This window comes from Pongo abelii, chromosome 6 (genome assembly GCF_028885655.2).
Source record: "Pongo abelii isolate AG06213 chromosome 6, NHGRI_mPonAbe1-v2.0_pri, whole genome shotgun sequence".
Classification (NCBI taxonomy): Eukaryota; Metazoa; Chordata; class Mammalia; order Primates; family Hominidae; genus Pongo; species Pongo abelii.
The window spans coordinates 66,571,031-66,591,524 of record NC_071991.2 but is presented as its reverse complement, the minus strand read 5'-3'; the positions used below and the strand labels follow the sequence as shown (position 1 = coordinate 66,591,524).

At 35.0% G+C, this 20,494-nt stretch overlaps 1 protein-coding gene across 21 annotated transcripts in view; it reads left to right on the top strand.

Annotated features, from left to right (window-relative positions):
• The window catches only part of HDAC9 (histone deacetylase 9), a 917,296-nt gene that overhangs the window by 494,672 nt on the left and 402,130 nt on the right, over positions 1 to 20,494 (top strand). For 5 of the 21 annotated variants that reach the window (XM_054559003.2, XM_054559004.2, XM_054559007.2 and 2 more), the window contains 4 exons: positions 7,917 to 8,158; positions 12,976 to 13,141; positions 14,142 to 14,268; positions 16,538 to 16,659. In XM_054559003.2, coding sequence (XP_054414978.1) covers positions 7,917 to 8,158; positions 12,976 to 13,141; positions 14,142 to 14,268; positions 16,538 to 16,659 — 657 coding nt within the window. The remainder of the gene's footprint in view (positions 1 to 7,916; positions 8,159 to 12,975; positions 13,142 to 14,141; positions 14,269 to 16,537; positions 16,660 to 20,494) is intronic. The other 16 variants (XM_054559005.2, XM_054559022.1, XM_054559015.1 and 13 more) reach the window with 5 other exon arrangements.

The following is a 20,494-nucleotide window of genomic DNA, read 5'->3' as shown; positions in this document are numbered from 1 at the left end:
CCTGTGTACATGCTCTTCTGCTCTGAGTTCACATCTCTGTGTTTTTCATGGCGTAGGGAGGGTTAGGCAAACATGCTTTCTTTGTGAAGCCTTTTCTGACTCTACCTGAAATAATCAGTGGTTTCTCTTTTTTGAAATTTCTCTGTAACAAATAACATAGGACATTATTTTTCAGTTGGATGCCTGTCTCATGCCTTTCTCCTATTCACAGAACCTGATTACCTTGCCCCACCCTGCCCAACCCCATTTTATATGTACTTTATTGTGAGCTTTGGCAAGCAGGGGCCACATTATACTTTTTATTTTTATTTCCATTGCATTTAGCAGAGTGATAGCATATGCTCAAAAAATGTTTGTTGAATTAAGTTGATAAAGAAGGAAGACATGGGCAAGAAACATAGTGTAAAAGGCAGGAAGGAAACCATGTGTTAACAGACTGTGGTTTAGCCCCCCAAAAAGGTAGCAAGAGATAAGTCTAGAGAGGTGTGGGTGAAACTCGTCCGTGGTAAAATTTGTTGGGGCAAACAGTATTTATGAAACCCAATCCATAATACATAACATGGATAGAAAGAATGAAACTGAAAAAAAGGACTTGTTAAAAAAAATAAAAAATAAAAAAACCTTGGCAGCTGTCCCCTCTCCCCAAAACACACACATCCTCCCCACTCACACCCCCACTTCTGCCTCCACCTCCATCTCTGTCTCCATCCCCACCAGCTTAGCTTGACCTTCGGGAGCTAGAATCCCAAAGATCCCTTTCCCAGAGTGCTCTGCTCCAGACCTAGCAGCTTCAGGGAACTGTGGGTATTTTGTGATGTTGGAGCCAGAGAAACAAGATGGTGAGTGACCTCCACAAACTGAGGGAAAATGTTTGGGCTTTGGCTGAGCTTCTTCTGAGCAGTAGTGCGGCCCTAATTCATTCTCCTCTTTTCCATACAATGACATCGAAGGTGTTTTGGCCTGCTATTCGTAATGACCCCTTCACACATGTTACAGCCTGCGGAAAGAAGCTCTACTGAGCAGAGGTGATCAGCTTTCCCCAGGTGGATTTTGGGCCATGTGACCCAAAGAAAACCTCTGTTTTCTGTTTTGTGTCACTCTTCTCAATAGCTTTGCTCTGTAGGCCAGCCCTGGAGGCCGCTTCTCTGCAGAGGGTTAGAGGCCTGTCCCTAGTGCCTCATCATCATATTTCAGGATGGCTGAAAGCAGTGGTTCCAAGGCCAAATTCATCATCAGTGGGTAATATAAACTGGTGTGGAAGATCACGTCTGGCTTTTTGGGGGACATTTATCAAGCAAAGAACATAACCAATAGTAAAGAAGTGGCGCTAGCATCCTTGAATTCTGGAAAGCTAGGTATTTCTCATTGCAGTCCCAGAGAAAACTCTTTTTAGATTCTTCAAGGCGGGTTAATATTTCAACATGAGGTGGTATGATTAGAGCAAAGACTGCAGTGTGCTACTCTTGGATCTTCAGCCCTCAAGACCTCTTCATTTTCTTTTGGAGAAGGCTCCCAGTGAAAACTGTAGTTAGGTTAGCAGACCAGATGACTGGTAGAATTGCATATGTGCATGCAAAGAGTTTGAGTCACAGTTTAAACCAGATAACTTCCTAATCAGTATTGAGTATTGCTAGAGGAAGTTATTTCTTATTGATTTTGATTTGCTGAAAAAGTACAGAAACAATAGGATAAGGCAGCACATATCATAGAGGAGATAGTAATCTCTAGCACCACATGCTAAGTTAGCATCAGTGCACATCTTGGTATTGATCAGGGTTTTAGAGATGACATGTTATCATCATGATACATGTAAATGTAATTTAATAGAACCAGCCTGCTATGGCAAAGATTAAAGTCTGCAACAAAGAAAGAAAAATGAAAACGTTAATGAGAGAATAATAAAATGAAAAAGAGTTGATGGAAGATACCTACTCCTGTTGAAATTTTGTCTAAGTGGTTTTCTGCAGAATTTGCAGTAAATTATTGTTATGGATCACACATTAAGGAAGCCTTGAGACAGCTATTCCACAATGTTTTCTGGACCCTGAACTACTGATATTAAATACATATTTGGTTGAACATTGTTGAAGCAGAAAAGTATACAGAAGGCAGCCTCTTCCCATGGAGTTAGCATGCCCAAACTCTCACAGGTTTCCATGGATGAAGGGAGGAACAGAAGAAGCAGAATAGATAATCAGAGTAACATTTGTATATCCCCAAATCCAGAAATTTTAGTTCATATGTCCCATTGCTGGTGTTGTGAGCAACCATTTCCCAGGTAAAAAGAACTTAAGAATATAATGGCTCTGGGCAGCATTGTTGATATAACCAAGTTGTGGCCTCTGTAATTATGTATATTAACTGAAGTTGTTAAACATGGTTTCAATTTTTGTAGCACCTTTTTCAGTGGAAAACCTAACTAAATAATTGGCGTATACCAGTTTGTGTTGAGATTTTGTCCGTGCCTCTGTGTGTGTGTGAAAACCTATTATTTTGAACTCTACGGCTTTGAGAAGGGCCATATGGTTGTATATGCACAAAATTGCGCATTCTTAAAATTTTTTCATACGTAAGGCTTGCAAGTTGTTTACTTAAAACATTAAAATGGATGGCATCTTGCTTAAGGCAGCTGATAAAGTAGCAACCAAAGAGTCCGGTTTTTGAACATATGAAAATTCCGTTTGTTATACCATGAATAGCAGCATCTAAAGTGAAGAAGTAAGAAATACTCCATGGTAACTAGATTATCCTTAGTACTCTGAATGAACTCTTTAACGACCCTTGAATTAAAAAATATTTGTTACAGAAATTGAAAGCTAAATGTGAATGTTCATGTTCATGCTCAAATAAATGTAATTGTTATGAACACCTACATGATTTGGTATTTTAATTTTATATTGAAATGAGAGCTCTTTCATTTACAAGTTCACTAAAAACTCAAATGTTTCTTGAAAATCACAGGAGCTTATAAACATTAAAAAGAAGGAATAACTATTGAACAAATAAGACAGACACTGTCAAGAATGGGCAGGACTTTGTAAGGTGATAATTAAGACTAGTTAATATTTATGTGGAAAAGTTCTGACTGGGCATTTGGAACATAATAATATGAATAATATAATATAATAAATATGGCATACATTTGCATTTATTTGCAACCTCAGACAAGCAAGATAAGTCCAAATAAAGCTAGCTTCATCATAATCCTTCCTTACTTGTGTTACAAGGTCTTGAGATCAGTTTAAAAAACATGTTTTATTCACAACTTATGTGAATACTAATATTTGCTGTCATCAGATTCCTTCGAAAATAACATATGCATCACTGGCCACCTGTTCTAAGTAATTTTTGAGGAATTTGCATGTTCCCAGACAAGGAATGTTGTGAACAGAGATGATTCCATTTATCCACTGTTAAAAATGGCAGTTAATTTTTCCTTGTAAGTTGATTTCTAATTATGATAATATGGCAGCTATGGACAATGCCCTTTCTTAAACATACTGAGGTGTAAAAGTGACTGTAACTTGTTGAAACTCAGCCCTGGTATTGTGTTACTGTTATTTCTCCTGGGGAGGCTTATTAGCCTGTCACAAAAGATGTAAGAAAAATCCAACATTCCTTTTGGAATATGATGAGCCTTTGTCACCCACAATGCAATTAATGTTAAAAATAGAAAGAATGGCTATGATATGATTATGATTAGGCAGAGATGAGCTATTGTCCAAGTAACAGGAACTAATCTAGCAGGCCAAAGATGACCTACACAGAACCATCAGTGTGCTGATTGCCATTTCTCTCTGAGTTTGATGAAATATTCATGCCTTTGCTCTCCTCTCTGCAAGCACTATTGATTTCTTGTATAAACGCTGCTATATTTAGTCTAGACAAATGGAATGTGGATTGCTGCTGAATAAATTGGATGAAAGACTGGGATCTTGCCTGCCACTTTCTCTCAGTCTTGGGCAATTATTTATAATCAAGAGCAGTTTTTGTAAGTTGAGGGTGATTTTTCACAATTTAGTGATTAGTCTCTGAACAAAGGCAAGCAGTTAGACACAATCATTTCTGTTGGGATAGCAGGTTAAGAAGTCAAATTACCCTTTGAGGTTTACAATAACTGTTTCAGAGACTTGTAGGACTTTTTTTCTTATCTTTTTAAAAAAGCTTTTTTAGAGGTTTGTTGTTTGTAGTTCATGGATAACAAGAATGCCAGCAAGAAGAGACTCCAGGGTCTCTTGAATTTTTACATTTTGTCTTTATAGGGTTAAGTTCCGACCTTTGTTTTTTGAGTGTAGCTGAAGGCTATAGCTTGGCCTTTTTAATGTAAAAATGAAATATATCATTAACTGCCATTGCTTTTGGTTGGAATTATGCCAACTCTTCTAGTTAATATTCAAAATCTCATGTTACTCCAGAGCCTTGACTAAAAGTTCTACATTGGGTGCTGCAATTAAGAGATCTTACAGGCCATCATTCTAATTTGCATCTGAACTTGTCATGATTAATTTCTTTCCTTTCACAAATATCGTCTTTGAGAAGTCAATGTCCACCAAACTATAGTTCATTTATAAATTATTTTCCCATTTTCATTGAAGTGACAAAGTACCGTCACTGCAAACTTCTGGTCAATCCATGGCAAAATAACCAATGTTAGCAACCCAAGATTGATATCAGTCTGCATGCCCAGGCACATGCACATGGACATTCAACTCAGATGACCAGCAAGGACATTTAAATATATGAAGCTTTAACATCTGTAGACAGGATTTCTGTTAGCCTTTTTTTACTCACTGAAAATAACTCTTAAATTCACATGGAAAATTAACTTTGTAGTTCCCAAACTGGAATCTGCAAATCTAAGTTAGTTACTTATAGTAATAGAGCATTAGATGCAATTTGGAAAAATACAGAAAAGTAAAGGGAGAATCATTCATATTTCCATCTAAAATACAGCCATCTTCTGTTCTCTACATCACCAGTCATTGCTATTGGAATTTAAAAACTAATATGATTTAAAAACCATGGTAGAATATGTGCTCGATAAGGGCTGGAATTTTTGTCTTTCTTTAAAATACCAAACCCCAACGTCTAGAATGAAGCCTGGGACTTTAAGGGGCTTGATAAATCTATTGTGACTACATTACTTATATGTGTATATTTTAAATGGTTATCATAGTGTAAATATCACTTTTTTCACTTAATGTAACAACTTTTTTAATGTTCCCATAAACATTATTTTTAATGAATGCATAGCTTTTCTACCAAATGGATGTGACATATTTTGTTGAGACATTTGCTTGTAGTTGGTGATTTCAATAACAATACTAGAACTCTAGTAAATAATATGACATTGAACTGTTTTTTTCCCTATTCAGTATTATCTCCTAGAGATATAATCCAAGAGTTGACAAACCTGAATCAAATGGTAGAAATATGTAACACTTCTTGATACATATTACCAAATTGGTTTTGCATAAGTTTTGTACCAGTTGACAGCTCCGCTTGCCATAAATAATTGTCTCTTTGGTCATACACTTAGCCTATACAATGGGGCATTGTACACACATATGTATACACATGGGTCATATATATGATAATAATTAATGATGCTCTATTTTGATTCATAATTTGCAATTCTTTACTAGTGAAGGTTATTTTCAGTTGTTGCATTCTTTTATTTGTTTTGATCTAGATGTTTTAGTGTTTTTATTTTCTAATGTTTAGTAGAAATTGTGTGCCATTTTATTTTTTTATTTGTTTCTAATATTTTTGTTTTGTTAGCTACTTACTATTGATGGTTTATTTTAATATATAAGAAATTTCCATTTTATATTGAAAAAAAGCAAAACCAAACATCTGTCAAGGGATGTGCTACATGCTATTAGTACTTACTGTTATTATCTCCAAGTTACGGATGAGGGAACAGAGGCCTAGGGAAATTAATAACATCTTCAATGTTACACACATGAAAGAGTCAAATAAGCATTTAGATTATAGAACAGAATTTGAAAACTGGTACATGTAAAGACTGAAGCATTTTGTTTGGTTCCTGGAGTATTTAAAGCTTTTGAAGAGCCTGGTGCTGTGACTCATGCCTATAATCTCAGAACTTGGGAGCTCAGGCAGGAGGATCACTTGAGGTCAGGAATTCAAGACCAGCCTTGGCAACATAGCAAGATAACACCCCAGCTCCCACTGCCCTGACCCCAGCTATTAAAAAAAAAAAAAAAAGAAAGAAAAGAAAAATTTAGCTGGTCATGGTGATATGCACCTAAAGTCCCAGATACTTGGGAGGCTGAGGCGGAAGGATCCCTTGAGCCAGGAAGTTCTAGGCTGCAGTGAGCTATGATTGCACCACTGCACTACAGCCTGGGCAAAAGAGTGAGCCCTCCACCAGCCTAAAAAATCTTTCAGTTTAATTTTCAGTTAACAATTATTTCTGTCTACACTGGACCTGTATTTTCTTTTTCTCCCACAACTCCCACCAATAGTTGGTTTTATCTGAGTAGTGACTGGCCTCTTTTGAAAAGCCATGCAATCCAGTTTGCCACAGTTTCCCCTCCAAAATTCCTGTTGTCTTTAGCTTAACTTTTTACACTGAACTACAGAATTTTCCCAATTCTTGTGGGTAAGGGTCATACTCAAAATATTTAACAACCAGTTTGGCATGGATGCTGGTCATTCAAAATGTCAGAATGGACACCAAAAATAAATAAATGGTACACCTGGATATCTATCCTGTCTGTGAGTTTTCCTGCTTAAATTATTCCTTTAGAAAGCAGCATTCTTTTTTTATTTTTGGAGACGGAGTCTCGCTCTGTCACCCAGGCTGGAGTGCAGTGGAGAGATCTCGGCTCACTGCAAGCTCCACCTCCCAGGTTCATTCTCCTGCCTCAGCTGGGACTACAGGCACCGGCCACCACACCCGGCTAATTTTTTGTATTTTTAGTAGAGAAGGGGTTTCACCATGTTGGCCAGGATGGTCTCGATCTCCTGACCTCGTGATCCGCCTGCCTTGGCCTCCCAAAGTGCTGTGATTACAGGCATGAGCCACCACGCCGGGCCCCGAAAGCAGCGTTCTTATCTGCTAAGAGTTTTTGCTAAGAATTTTATATATATTATCTAATTTAATTTGTGTAAATTTAAATATTATCATCTATAGTTATTCTCAGATCATCAAATCTTTTTTACTCCAGTGGTTTGGTTAAATACTTGTTTTAAGTTTCCTCATACTTTTTCCACCTTGTTTATTTTAGGAATGAGGTAGCTGAGATACAGATTATTACCAATTAAACATCAGGACTTAGAAACTGGGCTACTTTCACTCCTTGATGTTTGGATCTGGCACCGTTGCTGTGGTTAACTACCCTTTTCCACATTTTAGCATGCAGTTGTCTATTCTGTCTTTAGTACATCCAATAGTGCTGCAAATACATTATACTACAACCTTTACTTTGTAAAGTTGAAGATATCTTCTGACGCTGATTACAAAGGAAGATGTTCTTAAGTGTACAAATTTAGTCATGGTGGAAATTCTCTCTTAGGGCATCTTTTCCTCAACATAATTCCATTTTTTTTTGTCCTCGTTGACTTGATTTTTGTTAGTGGTTCAGTAGAATAAGTTTTATGAATGACTGATACCAGTAAACAATTGAAGTCACCTGTTTGTAAAAGGAAATTGTGGAAGATTCATGGCAGAGTGCAAATTGCTGAATGAAAATTAGCCTATGGCCCATTTATCAAAACTAATGTACAAATGACTTTATATCATCATTGTAAAGAAATGGCTAGAGTCATTGGCATAAAATTTGTTGTACAGGGTCTTATACTTTTTATTTGTTTCCAAATCAATGTGCTAATTTCCAATCCTCTATTACCTTCCCCCACCCCATTTCTCTTTTTTTCTGATTCTTTAGTGGATGTGAAGTCAGAAGTTCCTGTGGGCCTGGAGCCCATCTCACCTTTAGACCTAAGGACAGACCTCAGGATGATGATGCCCGTGGTGGACCCTGTTGTCCGTGAGAAGCAATTGCAGCAGGAATTACTTCTTATCCAGCAGCAGCAACAAATCCAGAAGCAGCTCCTGATAGCAGAATTTCAGAAACAGCATGAGAACTTGACACGGCAGCACCAGGCTCAGCTTCAGGAGCATATCAAGGTAGCAAATGCTTCTTTGTCTGTGACCTTACTCAGGAGTCTGCACCGTGGTGGGCATGAACAGTGCCCATGGGAACACTTTGCGGGTAGATTCACTGTGATTAAGACATGGATATATGGCTTGAAGGGAATTGTGATTTTACTAGTGAAAACTTTGGGTAAGTACCTGTTAAAAACCTGTTTTGCTTCTCAGAGGGACCTTCTTTATCCTTTAGCACATAGAATCAATAATAGTAGGGAGTAGTAACTTCCTATCCTAATTTTAGATTCTCTCCTACGTGATTTTGTTCATTTGCCCCATCTGCTCTCCACCAAGAAGAAGCACAAGCCTAGAAGACTCATTTTATATTTTATTTCTGAAGAGTCTACATGTACTATTTGTGAGAAAGGATAAATTAATCACCTTATATGAAGAGAGCTGTTTTTAAAAAACAAACATGGTATATAAGTAGATGTTCTGAGTATGTCCAAATCTTCCTTATAGAAAAAAAATCTCATAATGTACACATTCAAAATAATAGTATAATAAAAAGCTTAAGGGAGTTATAAATGGAGAAACTGGTGCAAATATTTTTATAGACTGTAGATAAGAATTTATTGAAAGTGTTTGGGAGTAGTTGACAATTTGAGACTAAAGTTGTTTAAATTATTCTAGCACAAATATATCCATATTCCAGAATTTTTAATAACTTATTTTATTATCAAATAATATTAGATGTGTCTGTTTTTTTAATTTTGTACCTTCAGAGATAAATATTACTTTAGCTTTATTTGTAAAACATCTTGCAACTTCTTGACAAAGACAGTTGAAACAAGGCTATTTAATTTGAATTTATTATGACAGAGAAAAGCAGCAAAGATTTACAATAAAAATTTTATTTTTATATCTAACTTTCAAAGATGACAAACACTTGCTAATTTATGAATGTAATAAATTATGTTATCTCATACTTTATTATTTTGTATTATAGGAACTTTATTACTTGCATATCAAGTACAACCACATCGATACAGGGTTGATATAGATAACTAATGTTAATAGTATGTAATTTTACCACATTAATATGACAGTTTCTAAGGAAGTAAAAATGCTATCTTCTTCTCTATATTACTTGGTTTACAAGATGTTTCTCAATCCTAAAAGAACTTTATTATCTTATATTCCTAAAAAGGCTCTTTGACAAGTGATATAAAATATATATTTTTTTAATAGTGAACTTTCCAAAAATAACTCTTGTATATTATTGATGTACAAAATACCTTAAAGTGAGAGTATTTTCTTTTGTCCCAAATGGAATCAGTAGCTCATGGCTACATTTTGAAGTATGGGTAGCCTTTCTTTAGTTTTTAGACTTATTTCTGAATGAATACTGAAGCATTATTTAAATTTAACCTTTGAAACAATAATAGAAACATTGAAATCTAGATCTGTTTCTTTCCTTCCAGCATGTTAAGATGGCAAAGAGAAATGAGTAAAATGTACATTTTTCACCATACTTTAAGATGTAAGGAACTGTGTAGTTCATTTTGCTGCTTTATGTGAGTCATGTTTCCCTAAATACAGGGCAATACTGATAAGTTACTGCTTTAGATACTTCTTTTCATTTCTTTTGCTGCCTTTGATAGCTATAAAATCAATATAAATTGTTTAGAAAGAAATTTATTGCTTAATTTTACCCAAAATGTAATAGTAGCAAGTAGATAATTAATTGTTCATTTGGCACAAGCAAAACAATGGTGTCGGTTTATTGACATCTGGAAAATATTGGAAAAGTGGCTCCTGTGAGAAAAAAGAATTATGAGATAGCTAAAAGGAAAATTTAGCTTTTAAAATAATTTTCCAAAATAATTTGTTTTCTTAGAAACCAAAGACATAATTAATATTACTTTTTCATATTAGGAAGTTTTTTGATTTTTAGAATTTTTATTTTGTTTTGTCTTGTATTTTTTATGGATAAAGGTAAAAGTCGATGCTTTTCATTAAGATTTTATTTTTATTGGAAAGATGCATTACATGATGCTTTATTTGTATTAGCTTTTTGAATCTTTAGCTTCTGTAATAATCAACATTTGTTGAGTTAGATGCTGTTATCCCATTTTTCCACCTGGTAAACTGAGGTAGAGAGAAATAATGTTACCTTTCCAAGGCTACATAGCCAATAAATTGTTGCTCCAAGATTTACAGTCTTGCCCTGTCTGCCTCCAAAGCTCTTAAGTTGCCCTGCCTTTCTCATGGGCCAGAACATCTAGCAATAGAGGGCTAAAGTTTTATTTCTTTCTATTGTTTTAAACCTCATTCATGCAATCTTTGATAATGAATAGTAGCTATGGTAATTAAATTGTGTGCTTTTCTAGATTCCTATGAAAGATTAAAGTTCAAATACATTGGGGCTTTGGGTGAAGCACCAAATTAATTTGACCAACCCAAGTATCTGTATAGAATTTAACAGTAAGGCAGAATTTAAGCATTCCTCCTGCTACTATGGAATATTATTTCATTACAATGGAATAATAACACCCATTAAGGGAGTGTATTGAAGCCAAAACGCCAAAGATTTTAATATGAAGAGTAACCAGAAATGCTTCTAACTATGTCCTTCTGGGAGTAATAAGGCTATTATGGTTGATATACAGAGTTAGCTTCCTGTTGCTCCAGAGTGACTCTGATGCCATTCCATATAATAGCTTTTTATTTTTGTTCTATTACTTTTTGGTGTAAAATCAAGAGTTTTAGGCACCTAATGTAAAAAACAAAATTTACTGATTTCATTAGTATTGAAAGTTACAAACACATGTTGAGTATCCCTTATCTGAAATGCCCGGGACCAGAAATATATAAGATTTTGGATTTTTTTTTTCTGGATTTTGGAATATTTACATATCTGTACATAATGAGAGTCTTGGAGATGGGACTCAAGTCAAAATATAAAATTCATTTATATTTCATATACACCTTATATACATAGCCTGAAGGTAATTTTATACAATATTTCCAATAGTTTTGTGCTTCAAACAAAGTTTGGGTACATTGAACCATCAGAAAGGAAAGGTGTCATTGTCTCAGCCACCCATGTGGACAATCTGTGGTTGTTTGGCATCACTATTGTTGCTAAGTCTGAATGTGAGGAACATGCCATTGGCATGTCTTGCCCACACACACACCATTTTGTTACCTTCTGTGGGTGTGCTTATGTGGGGGAATCTGGGTGTGTATGGAAAAAATATATTGCAGCTGAAAGGGGGCCGGAAGGATCTTTTTTCCCATGGTGAAGCTGACTAAACTTTGTGTTGTGTGCCTGCATTTTGACTGGAACTCATCACATGAGGTCAGGTATGGAATTTTCCACTTGTGGCATCATGTCAGTGCTCAAACTATTTCAGATGCTGGAGCATTTAGGATTTTGGATTTTCAGATTAGGGATGCCCAACCTATAATAATAATAATTAAAATCAGTACGGTTCAAACTTAAAAACTAAATTTTATGTACATTATGAATATGCGACTGAAGAGAGATTATTCTCTCTCTTACATATGAGGAACTATGGCTCCGAGTAGTTTAGTAACTTGTCCAGATTTCATATCTACTAATGTCAGAACCTAAGTAGAACTCAAGGTCTTTAGTTACTCCTCAGTGAGCACATTTACTATAGTTCATAGATATATATTTCTCAGTCTGAATGGAAATGGACATCTCAAGATGGCTATTAAAAAAGAATGCTTCAGGCTGGGCAAGGTGGCTCACACCCGTAATCCTGGCAGTTAGGGAGGCCAAGGTGGGAGGATCACTTGATGCCAGGAGTTTGAGACTAGCCTGGGGAACATGGCAAGACTTTGTCTCCACTAAAAATGATAATTTAAAAAAAATAGCCAGGAGTGGTGGTATATGCCTGTAATCCTAGCCACTTAAGAGGCTAAGGTGGGAGTACCGCTTCAGCCCAGGAGATTGAGGCTGCAGTGAGCTATAATGGTGCCACGGCAATCCAGCCTGGGCAACAGAGTGAGACCCTGTCTCAAGAATAAAAATAAAAATAAAAAAAAAGAGTGCAAGAATGCATCATATTCATGTCATTCATTGTTTGAGAGTGAATTCAAGGGATTCAGAAAGCTAAACAATAGTGCATTAAAATGAAGTTTTGTGGAAGTGGTTTCTTCTTGACCAGTGTCTTTAATCTAAGAGCTTTTATGTGCTGAATGAAAGAATAAAGCTTTTGCTATTTTGATATTTTGAGAGACTGTATATATAGAATATATTCTACATATTATGAATATATACATTGCATTAGTCTATTGAGAACTTGCTCTGTAAGGTTTTGAAATTTTTAGCATTTGTTTACTTCAGGTAAACTTCCCCCAAATTAACTTAATATCTCACCATTCTGTATTTGCCTTGATTATTTTTACACCATTTTTTAGGCTAAGAATGGAAGATTTCAGTTGTTCATTTATAATGTGAGGGGCTTTGTAAAATAGGCTTCTGGGCAGTTCCTACCTTTTCCTGTTTGTATGTTCAAAGAAAAGTCATTAAGGGAACTAAAGATTTCATTAAAGGAAATGAGAAGACCTGAGTGAATTTAACAGTTAGTTTTGATAGGGATGCACAGATAATGGCGCTACCTAAAACTTGCCTGTTGATGATGTTAAGACCTTCACTGCATTAGTTACTTGTCCTTAGATTTTAATGATTTACAGAAAAAGTGGGTACAAATATGAACTAAATACAAACAAGTTCCAAAAGCTCATAATATTTCAGTTTTGGTCAGTGATGACTATGAAGCCTAAAGAAATTGCACACTCTCATGTCTTTCTCTTCTCGCAAGTTGCAACAGGAACTTCTAGCCATAAAACAGCAACAAGAACTCCTAGAAAAGGAGCAGAAACTGGAGCAGCAGAGGCAAGAACAGGAAGTAGAGAGGCATCGCAGAGAACAGCAGCTTCCTCCTCTCAGAGGCAAAGATAGAGGACGAGAAAGTAAGAGGCACCAGGGTAAACGATGGACTCTCTTTCCTCATCGTTAGCTGATCATTATTCAGAACAAAGCCTGATAAAGAGTGCAGTTAGACTCGTCAGAATTATCTGGGTTTAATTAAAAGCATAGATTACAGACCCAACTGTAAAGTTTTGACATTTACGTACCAGCTAATATCATTGAGTCTGCAGAGCGTCTCAAGAAGCAAACATAACATTATCTGGCAAAGGTGCTGATTTCTGTTGTTTTGAACCTTAAAAATAATGTAATTCTAAAGCAGCCTAATATATGCCATCTTGTTTAATAATCAGCTTGTATCCACATCTCCTGACTATGCCTTCCTTATTCCTGGCCAAGTAATAATTGCTCTCTAAGTAAAGCCTTGCCTCCATTTAGTTTTGGCATACTCAAACTTTGAGAAGATTTAAGGCATAACACATGCAAAAGAACTATCCACAAGAGGGAGACAGATCCAAATAATTCCCCTGTATTAGGTCAGTTCAAAATCAGGTCGTAGCAAGGTTTAAAATTTGATGACTTGAACTGGAATTGTCAGCAATATTTATTTGTTTAATGCTCAAAGGGTTTTTTTTAAAACTAAGGTTTTCAAACTAGCAACCCAGAAAAGATTATTTTAATGTGTTTAAGGGATTTAATATGGATCTAATCCCTTAAGATAACTTGATTATTAAAATACAGTGTTTTGTTCCTCTGCAGTATTTTTTAAACTTAAAAAAGTTGATTTTGGGAATTCCCTCTTTGCAAAAGTAATTAAAGAAATAGCTGAAAGTCTTTTGAAAATTTGCAGTTTAAGTAGTATTTATAAAGCATTACTGTACTATTTTCTAAAGCATATTTGGACTGTGGTTTCTTCTTTTAATAGGAAAACTTTATATGCTGTGACCAGCGATTTTACTTCTTAATCTTTGTCAAATATTCTAGAGGCATGAGAGGACAAAACTCACCATCAACATCTGTTTCTGTGTGTGTGTGTGTGTGTGTGTGTGTGTATTTCAGGGGCAGTGGCAAGTACAGAAGTAAAGCAGAAGCTTCAAGAATTCCTATTGAGTAAATCAGCAACGAAAGACACTCCAACTAATGGAAAAAATCATTCCGTGAGCCGCCATCCCAAGCTCTGGTACACGTATGTTCAGTGTTTGGCTGTTTTCATTCCTGGGGTAAAGAACGCAGGTTCTGTATTTAGCCGACCTGGGTACACATCCTTAGCCTGCCATTTCTCAGCTGTCTGGCTGTGGGCAAGTTCCTTCAGCTCTCTAAGGATCAGTTTCCTTCTCCATAAAAAGAGGAAAATAATAGTGCATGCCCTCTAGGGTTGCTGGCACGGTCCTATGAAATAACGTGGTAAGGTACATAACAGAGAGAAGTGCTAAATAAATGGTAGCATTTATCAACTTGAGGGCAAGGAAGTATATATGTTCTTTGATGAATGAATAACTGACAAATTGTGAGGTGGGCAAAGAAATTTGTATTTTGCATTTTTCCATTCTCAACTGGTGCATCTGGTATCTATATAGTAATTTCAAAAGATTTAGCAGATTGTGATTTTATTACACTTAACTTGGTGTAAGATGGCGGTCAGAGATATTTTCAAAAATCTGGTAGAATTTTGTCTCAAATGAAGAAAAAAAGAAGGAAGAAAGGAAGATAAGGGAGGGTAGGGAAAGGAAGAAGAGAGGTTGCTAAATAAATAACTCTAAGTCTTCAGTGAATAGTTTACCCCTGCCCACCTCACCTCATTTCTTCCCAGACAACAAAATAATAGCTTGGCTCCTGACACACAACCTGACAACATAATACACTGTGGTATTGTGGTTTTTATGGAACTGTATTTCCGTAAGTCCAATACACAAATATTTCAATAAAATATAGAGGATGTGGTGATTCTAAAACTCAGGGCAAAGAACTGATAGGCAAATCATATATGGATAATAAACTAATAGATAATAGTTTCATTTCTTTCTTAAAAGTGTTTGCCAAATGACCATATAATTTTACACTTATATATTTTTCAATCCCTCACACCATTAGAGATAGAAATAGTACTTGAGTACTCTGTTACATTAATATTGTAAGCAGCCTGGGAGTTCTATTTAAAGAGTTAATGTACTTACAAGGCTATTTTATAGGTATCCGCCCTTCTCTGCATCCCAAAACAGGTAACAGACAGATACCATCATGTTTTATAAATACTTTTTAATGATTTTCATAATTTCTGTCATGTATATCAGTTGACATGAAAAACAAATCTCTGAAGAACAATTTCAAATATTCAATCAATATCACGAATGATTTAAAAAGAAACACGATTTTGTTACCTAAAACTATACACATAATTTATAGCTAATTCATAATTCAAAATTAAAGTCTGTTCTAAGAAAAGATAATAGCATTTTTAAATGAGAAACAGCTACATGCAAAGAATTTGTCGGTTAAAGTTCATTAGCTGTTCTCTTAGGTAATATTAAGCATAGCTCTCACATGTTACTTAGCAGTATTTACCTTGTTTTTATGGAATTGAAGTTCAGTAGAGTCCAACTTCAGATAACCACAAATGGTTAATTTATAGAATCTGAATTTAATACCATTTTTGCCAGTTATAGCCAGAAGAAATATCCTTAAACCAGTAAAGTCTTAAGAATGTATGATTTAAATAAATAATACTGGTAGAACAATCATTGTGATGGTGATACTACGTCCTGTTAATTGTTTTCATTACATATATAATTATAGATATTTATATCTACTAGATAGTCAGTGTTCAGTCCTATAAACTATTCTCCAGCAGCACAATTGCATCTCTTAGATTGTATTCACCCAGGAAAAAGAAAACATTTAAAAAAATTGGTTTCATATTAAAGAATGTGATCCCCATTCTTTACTACTGAAACTGCCCCAGAAGTCAGGAGATGGGAGTCCGTTGGCACAATCCTGTCTTTTCAGTAAAAACGGCTACTCTCATGTACTCACATGTACTATCTAGCAGTTTTTTAAAATGAAGTCCTTGCATATGTTTACTATTACCTTGATTGTTTTATACTGTTGACGAGAAAGGATTGAGATGATGACTTTTCCCCTAGGATGGCTCTTAAGAGAACATAGGCAATAATCTCAAATTGTCAAAAGCTCAGACTCTTGGTAAATTATTTTAGTGAAGCAAACTTTCTATGTGACTGTATGACCAAATAAATGGTGGGCATCCTGAAGATCCCAGCATCATTCCATAGCATACTGCTACAGTGAACTTGGTTACGTGAGGCTATGGTTTGTGTACACTAAGGAGAAAGAGCATCAACATAGCTGAGGCACGTGTACAGCATGTGCAGCTGATTATTGCTGACCAACATGCAGTAAAATCTACGGAGTAAATAGTGAAACTTCCTTGTCTTTTCTAGGGCTGCCCACCACACATCATTGGATCAAAGCTCTCCACCCCTTAGTGGAACATCTCCATCCTACAAGTACACATTACCAGGAGCACAAGATGCAAAGGATGATTTCCCCCTTCGAAAAACTGGTAAGTTGGTTTAACAAGAACTCTGTTTGCTCTTCTGTAACACACCTGTAAGTTTCATTTTGCCACACCTCTAGAAGAAAGCCAAAGGATTTGAGTCGTAGATAATACACCTCCCCACCCCTGCCCCCAGCATAAGCAAACAATGCACACACGTGCCCTACTTATTTCTGCATCAGTTGATTCATGACACAATCAAAATATCTCTTTTTCAGTTTAAAAGTTTATCGTATTTGAACTTCAGCCAAATTATTTTCTTACTAGGAATAAATAAAAATAAAAATTTGATATCTCGGAAAACCTAACTCTTCTCCGTTAGATAGGGCCTCTGTAATATCTTTCATTGTCCTGTTTTTCTGCTGTACCTCAACCATTTACCACATAAATGAGAATAATGAAGTTTAATTTTTCCAATAAATATTTTACAAACCTTAAATTTTAATTGTTTTTGTGGTGAAAGCAGGTAAGGCCAAAGCTACCTTCTGAGTAAGTGACTTGCATAATATCTCACGGATTATAATAGAACTCAGAGTGAAATTATATCTGATAATCTCATGAAGTTAGGGGAAATAGCACAATTAAGCTTTTATTTAGAATTTAGTAAACAGTTCTGTGGCTCTAAGGATTGTATTTGCTGTTCCATCTTCATCTCCTTTCTGAGCATTCTGATATGTATATATTTAATGTCTTATATGCTCTTACTGCTATAGTAAATGTTTAACTAGATATACATATAAATAGCATTTGTGTACATTCTATTCTAAATCTCACGTTGTTTGCCAAATATAGTTCTTTAGAGACAGTAGTAAATTTAAAAATGTTTATCTCCACAACTGATCTGAAAAGATATTCATGTAAGATAGCTTGGTCTATTGTATTTGACTCAGATCTACTTGAAGAAGTATAGATTTATTTATTTTATATATGAAATCTGCAGAGTGAAAATGATTTCAAATAATTATATTCATTTTCACAAGCAATTTTGAGTAATTAAAATGAATATAGATTGTAAAAACACATGCCGAAGCTATTTTTTGTCATATAATTTACCTGTGGCATAATGAAGATTTAAAAATAAAATCAATTGTGAATAAGAATTTATTATTCGCCATCTAGCATATATTGTAGGCACTAGGAAAGGATGTTTAACTATTGCAAAACAACCTGTGGCTTTTTAATTTAAATAGCCCAAATATTTTTGCATTTCTACTAAAAGATGATAAATATTATAAAATACCTTAATAGAAGGCTATGCAAAGGCAAGGATAATTGAGTTTTATGTATTGCATCAGAATTCCACACTATTATCTGCAAATCAGAGTGTCTTATAAATAAACTTTTCTAGGATAAAAGAAAGAAAGAAAAATGTGAGCTTCTATGTTATTTCTAAAACATGAGTATAGTTTATGAAAAGTGATCCATAAAGGGCATGAGTTTTAGAATGTGGGGACTTTGATCTGCAGGCTTGACATTTATTTGTGAGTAGCATGAGTAGGAGCTATTTACTGAGATTATGTAGATACTACCCCAGGTCTTAGGGCAGTGAATGGCATTCAAGAATCTAAGGAGTTACTAAAAGGAAAGAAAAATATGGATTCCCCTTATGGCAGGAGGTTACTGATGAGTGATACAGTTACATTCACAGAGAAAGACTTCTATCCTGCTGAGCACAGAGCCTTTGAATATATCCTTACCACTGGGAGATTGAAAACTGACTGCAGAACTGATAACTGACTTTGAAAAGAAGTGGCATTTGGGAACATTAAGCACCCAGTGAGAAAATCTGATATTTTTAATACTTAAGGAGAAGTACTAAAAACCCATACTTTGTGTCCCACTGTTGCCATGCGAACAGCTTAAGGTTTTTCCTCTGTGAAGAATAAATAACAAGCTGTTAATTTATTCTCATAGATTTTTTTCAATCCACAACACAATTTAAAAAGAAATCCTTCTCAGGATATATATGTTACAAACCCTATTTAGATTTGTACAAATATGCAAGACATTTTCTGTGCCTTATTATGTGCTATATAATAATAGTGAAAAATCCCTCATCTTTTCTAGAGGTATTTTTTCTGTATTTGATCAGTATTTCATGTTTCTTCCTTTTATGTTGAAAATCTGATATTTATGAAGTGTCTGGCTGTTGATCTGTAAAACTAAACATTTTCAAGCGTTATAGGAATAAAGTTCTTGAACAGCCATTAATATTTAGTATCTCTATAGAGGTTTCAAAATATTCCTTAATTCAGTTCTAATTGTCTGTTTAAGAAAAGTAAGATATAATTAAATATAGATGCTTTCTATACTCTATCTAAAATACTTAGAGATGCCCTTCATTAATTACAAAATAGATGGAACACTCAGCTTTTATAAATATAATCCGTTTGGTGTATTTCCAATTCCATTGTGAGAAAATTTAGCACTATTTGCACTAAAAGAATAACACTGAAATGTTGTCAAATAATAATTTTTACTTCAATGTTTATTGTATTTCAGTGACTCAAAAGTCTTTACAAACAAAGCGAACAATAAAATTTTACCATAATAAAACATACGTGATGATTGGGGAAACTGTTTAAGATAGCTTGTGTAAAGCTACATCATACTAAATGAAATCTGGAAGAGTGTCATTGATCATAGAGTGTAAACACCAGCCCAGCTACTGTAGAGTGATGCTTTGTTATTAGAGCCAGATTCTAAACCTCTCTTGTCTGCTTGGATTTCATTGAACTCAATCTTAGAGTTAAAAGAAGTTGTTAAATGAGTGTATTCTATCGTTTGATCTATGTATGATACTATTTTAGTTTCTTTTAAATCTACATCAGCAATATGTATTAGCAAGCAAGATTTACGAGAGTAAAACTGGAATCAGAGTTAGAAAAGTCCTAATGATCTTACATTGATTGAGGTAGCCCTAGGATGTCCCTTAAGCAGTGAGCACAATTTGAAACCTCTCTTGACCTTTTAGGACCTTCCCCAGACAGTGATAACCCGGGAACAGTTAACTACAGAAACCTCATTTGCCTGCAGAAATCTGACCTTTGTCACACAAAGTGGACCTTTACTTCCTTCGCCTTAGGAGAATCACAGTTGCTCCTAGAATTTGGGCATTTTAGAAACATGGAATTATATTAAGAGTTGGCTCTAATCATGCCCATTCCAATTCACTTTTCTTTAAAATTTAAGAATGGAGTGACTTCTCCTCCTTTCACAACATCAAAGGCTTTACATAACTTGTTTTGAAGTGGAAAATAACATAATTGTTTTTAATTTTTATATGCGTTGCTCACACTTAAAGTAGTACTTCCTTCTAGAATTATACATTGTAATTAATTTTGTTCTATAACACAAGGATATGTTGATAGGAAAATTTGGAATATTTTACTAAACTTATACTTTGGCTGAAAATAGTATCATTGCTGTAGTAGATGACTTTATTGTTTTTATATAGTACACTGCTGAACTGATAATAAACTATCAAGTAGGGAAAGGAAGTTTTGGAAATAGTACATATTTCCTGGCACTTTGGAAATGGTTCACATTTCTCACAGAGATTCTACATATGTGGTGATTTTGAACTGACCTTCAAAACCATTTGATTGGATTCTGTTCCAGTGAGTGTGTGCATATGTTTCATAAAATATTGTGATAAAAATTTCTAGAAGTTTTATGCTCCATTATATTATTGAGGTTTTACCCAATGAACTTTGCCTTTCTTTGAATATTACAGTCTTTCCATTTAATACTTCTGAACAAAGTGAGTTGGCTGGCTAGATTAACCTCTTAAAGTGCACAAGCCATATAAAGCTTGGCTTGAGGTAATAAGAGACTTTTC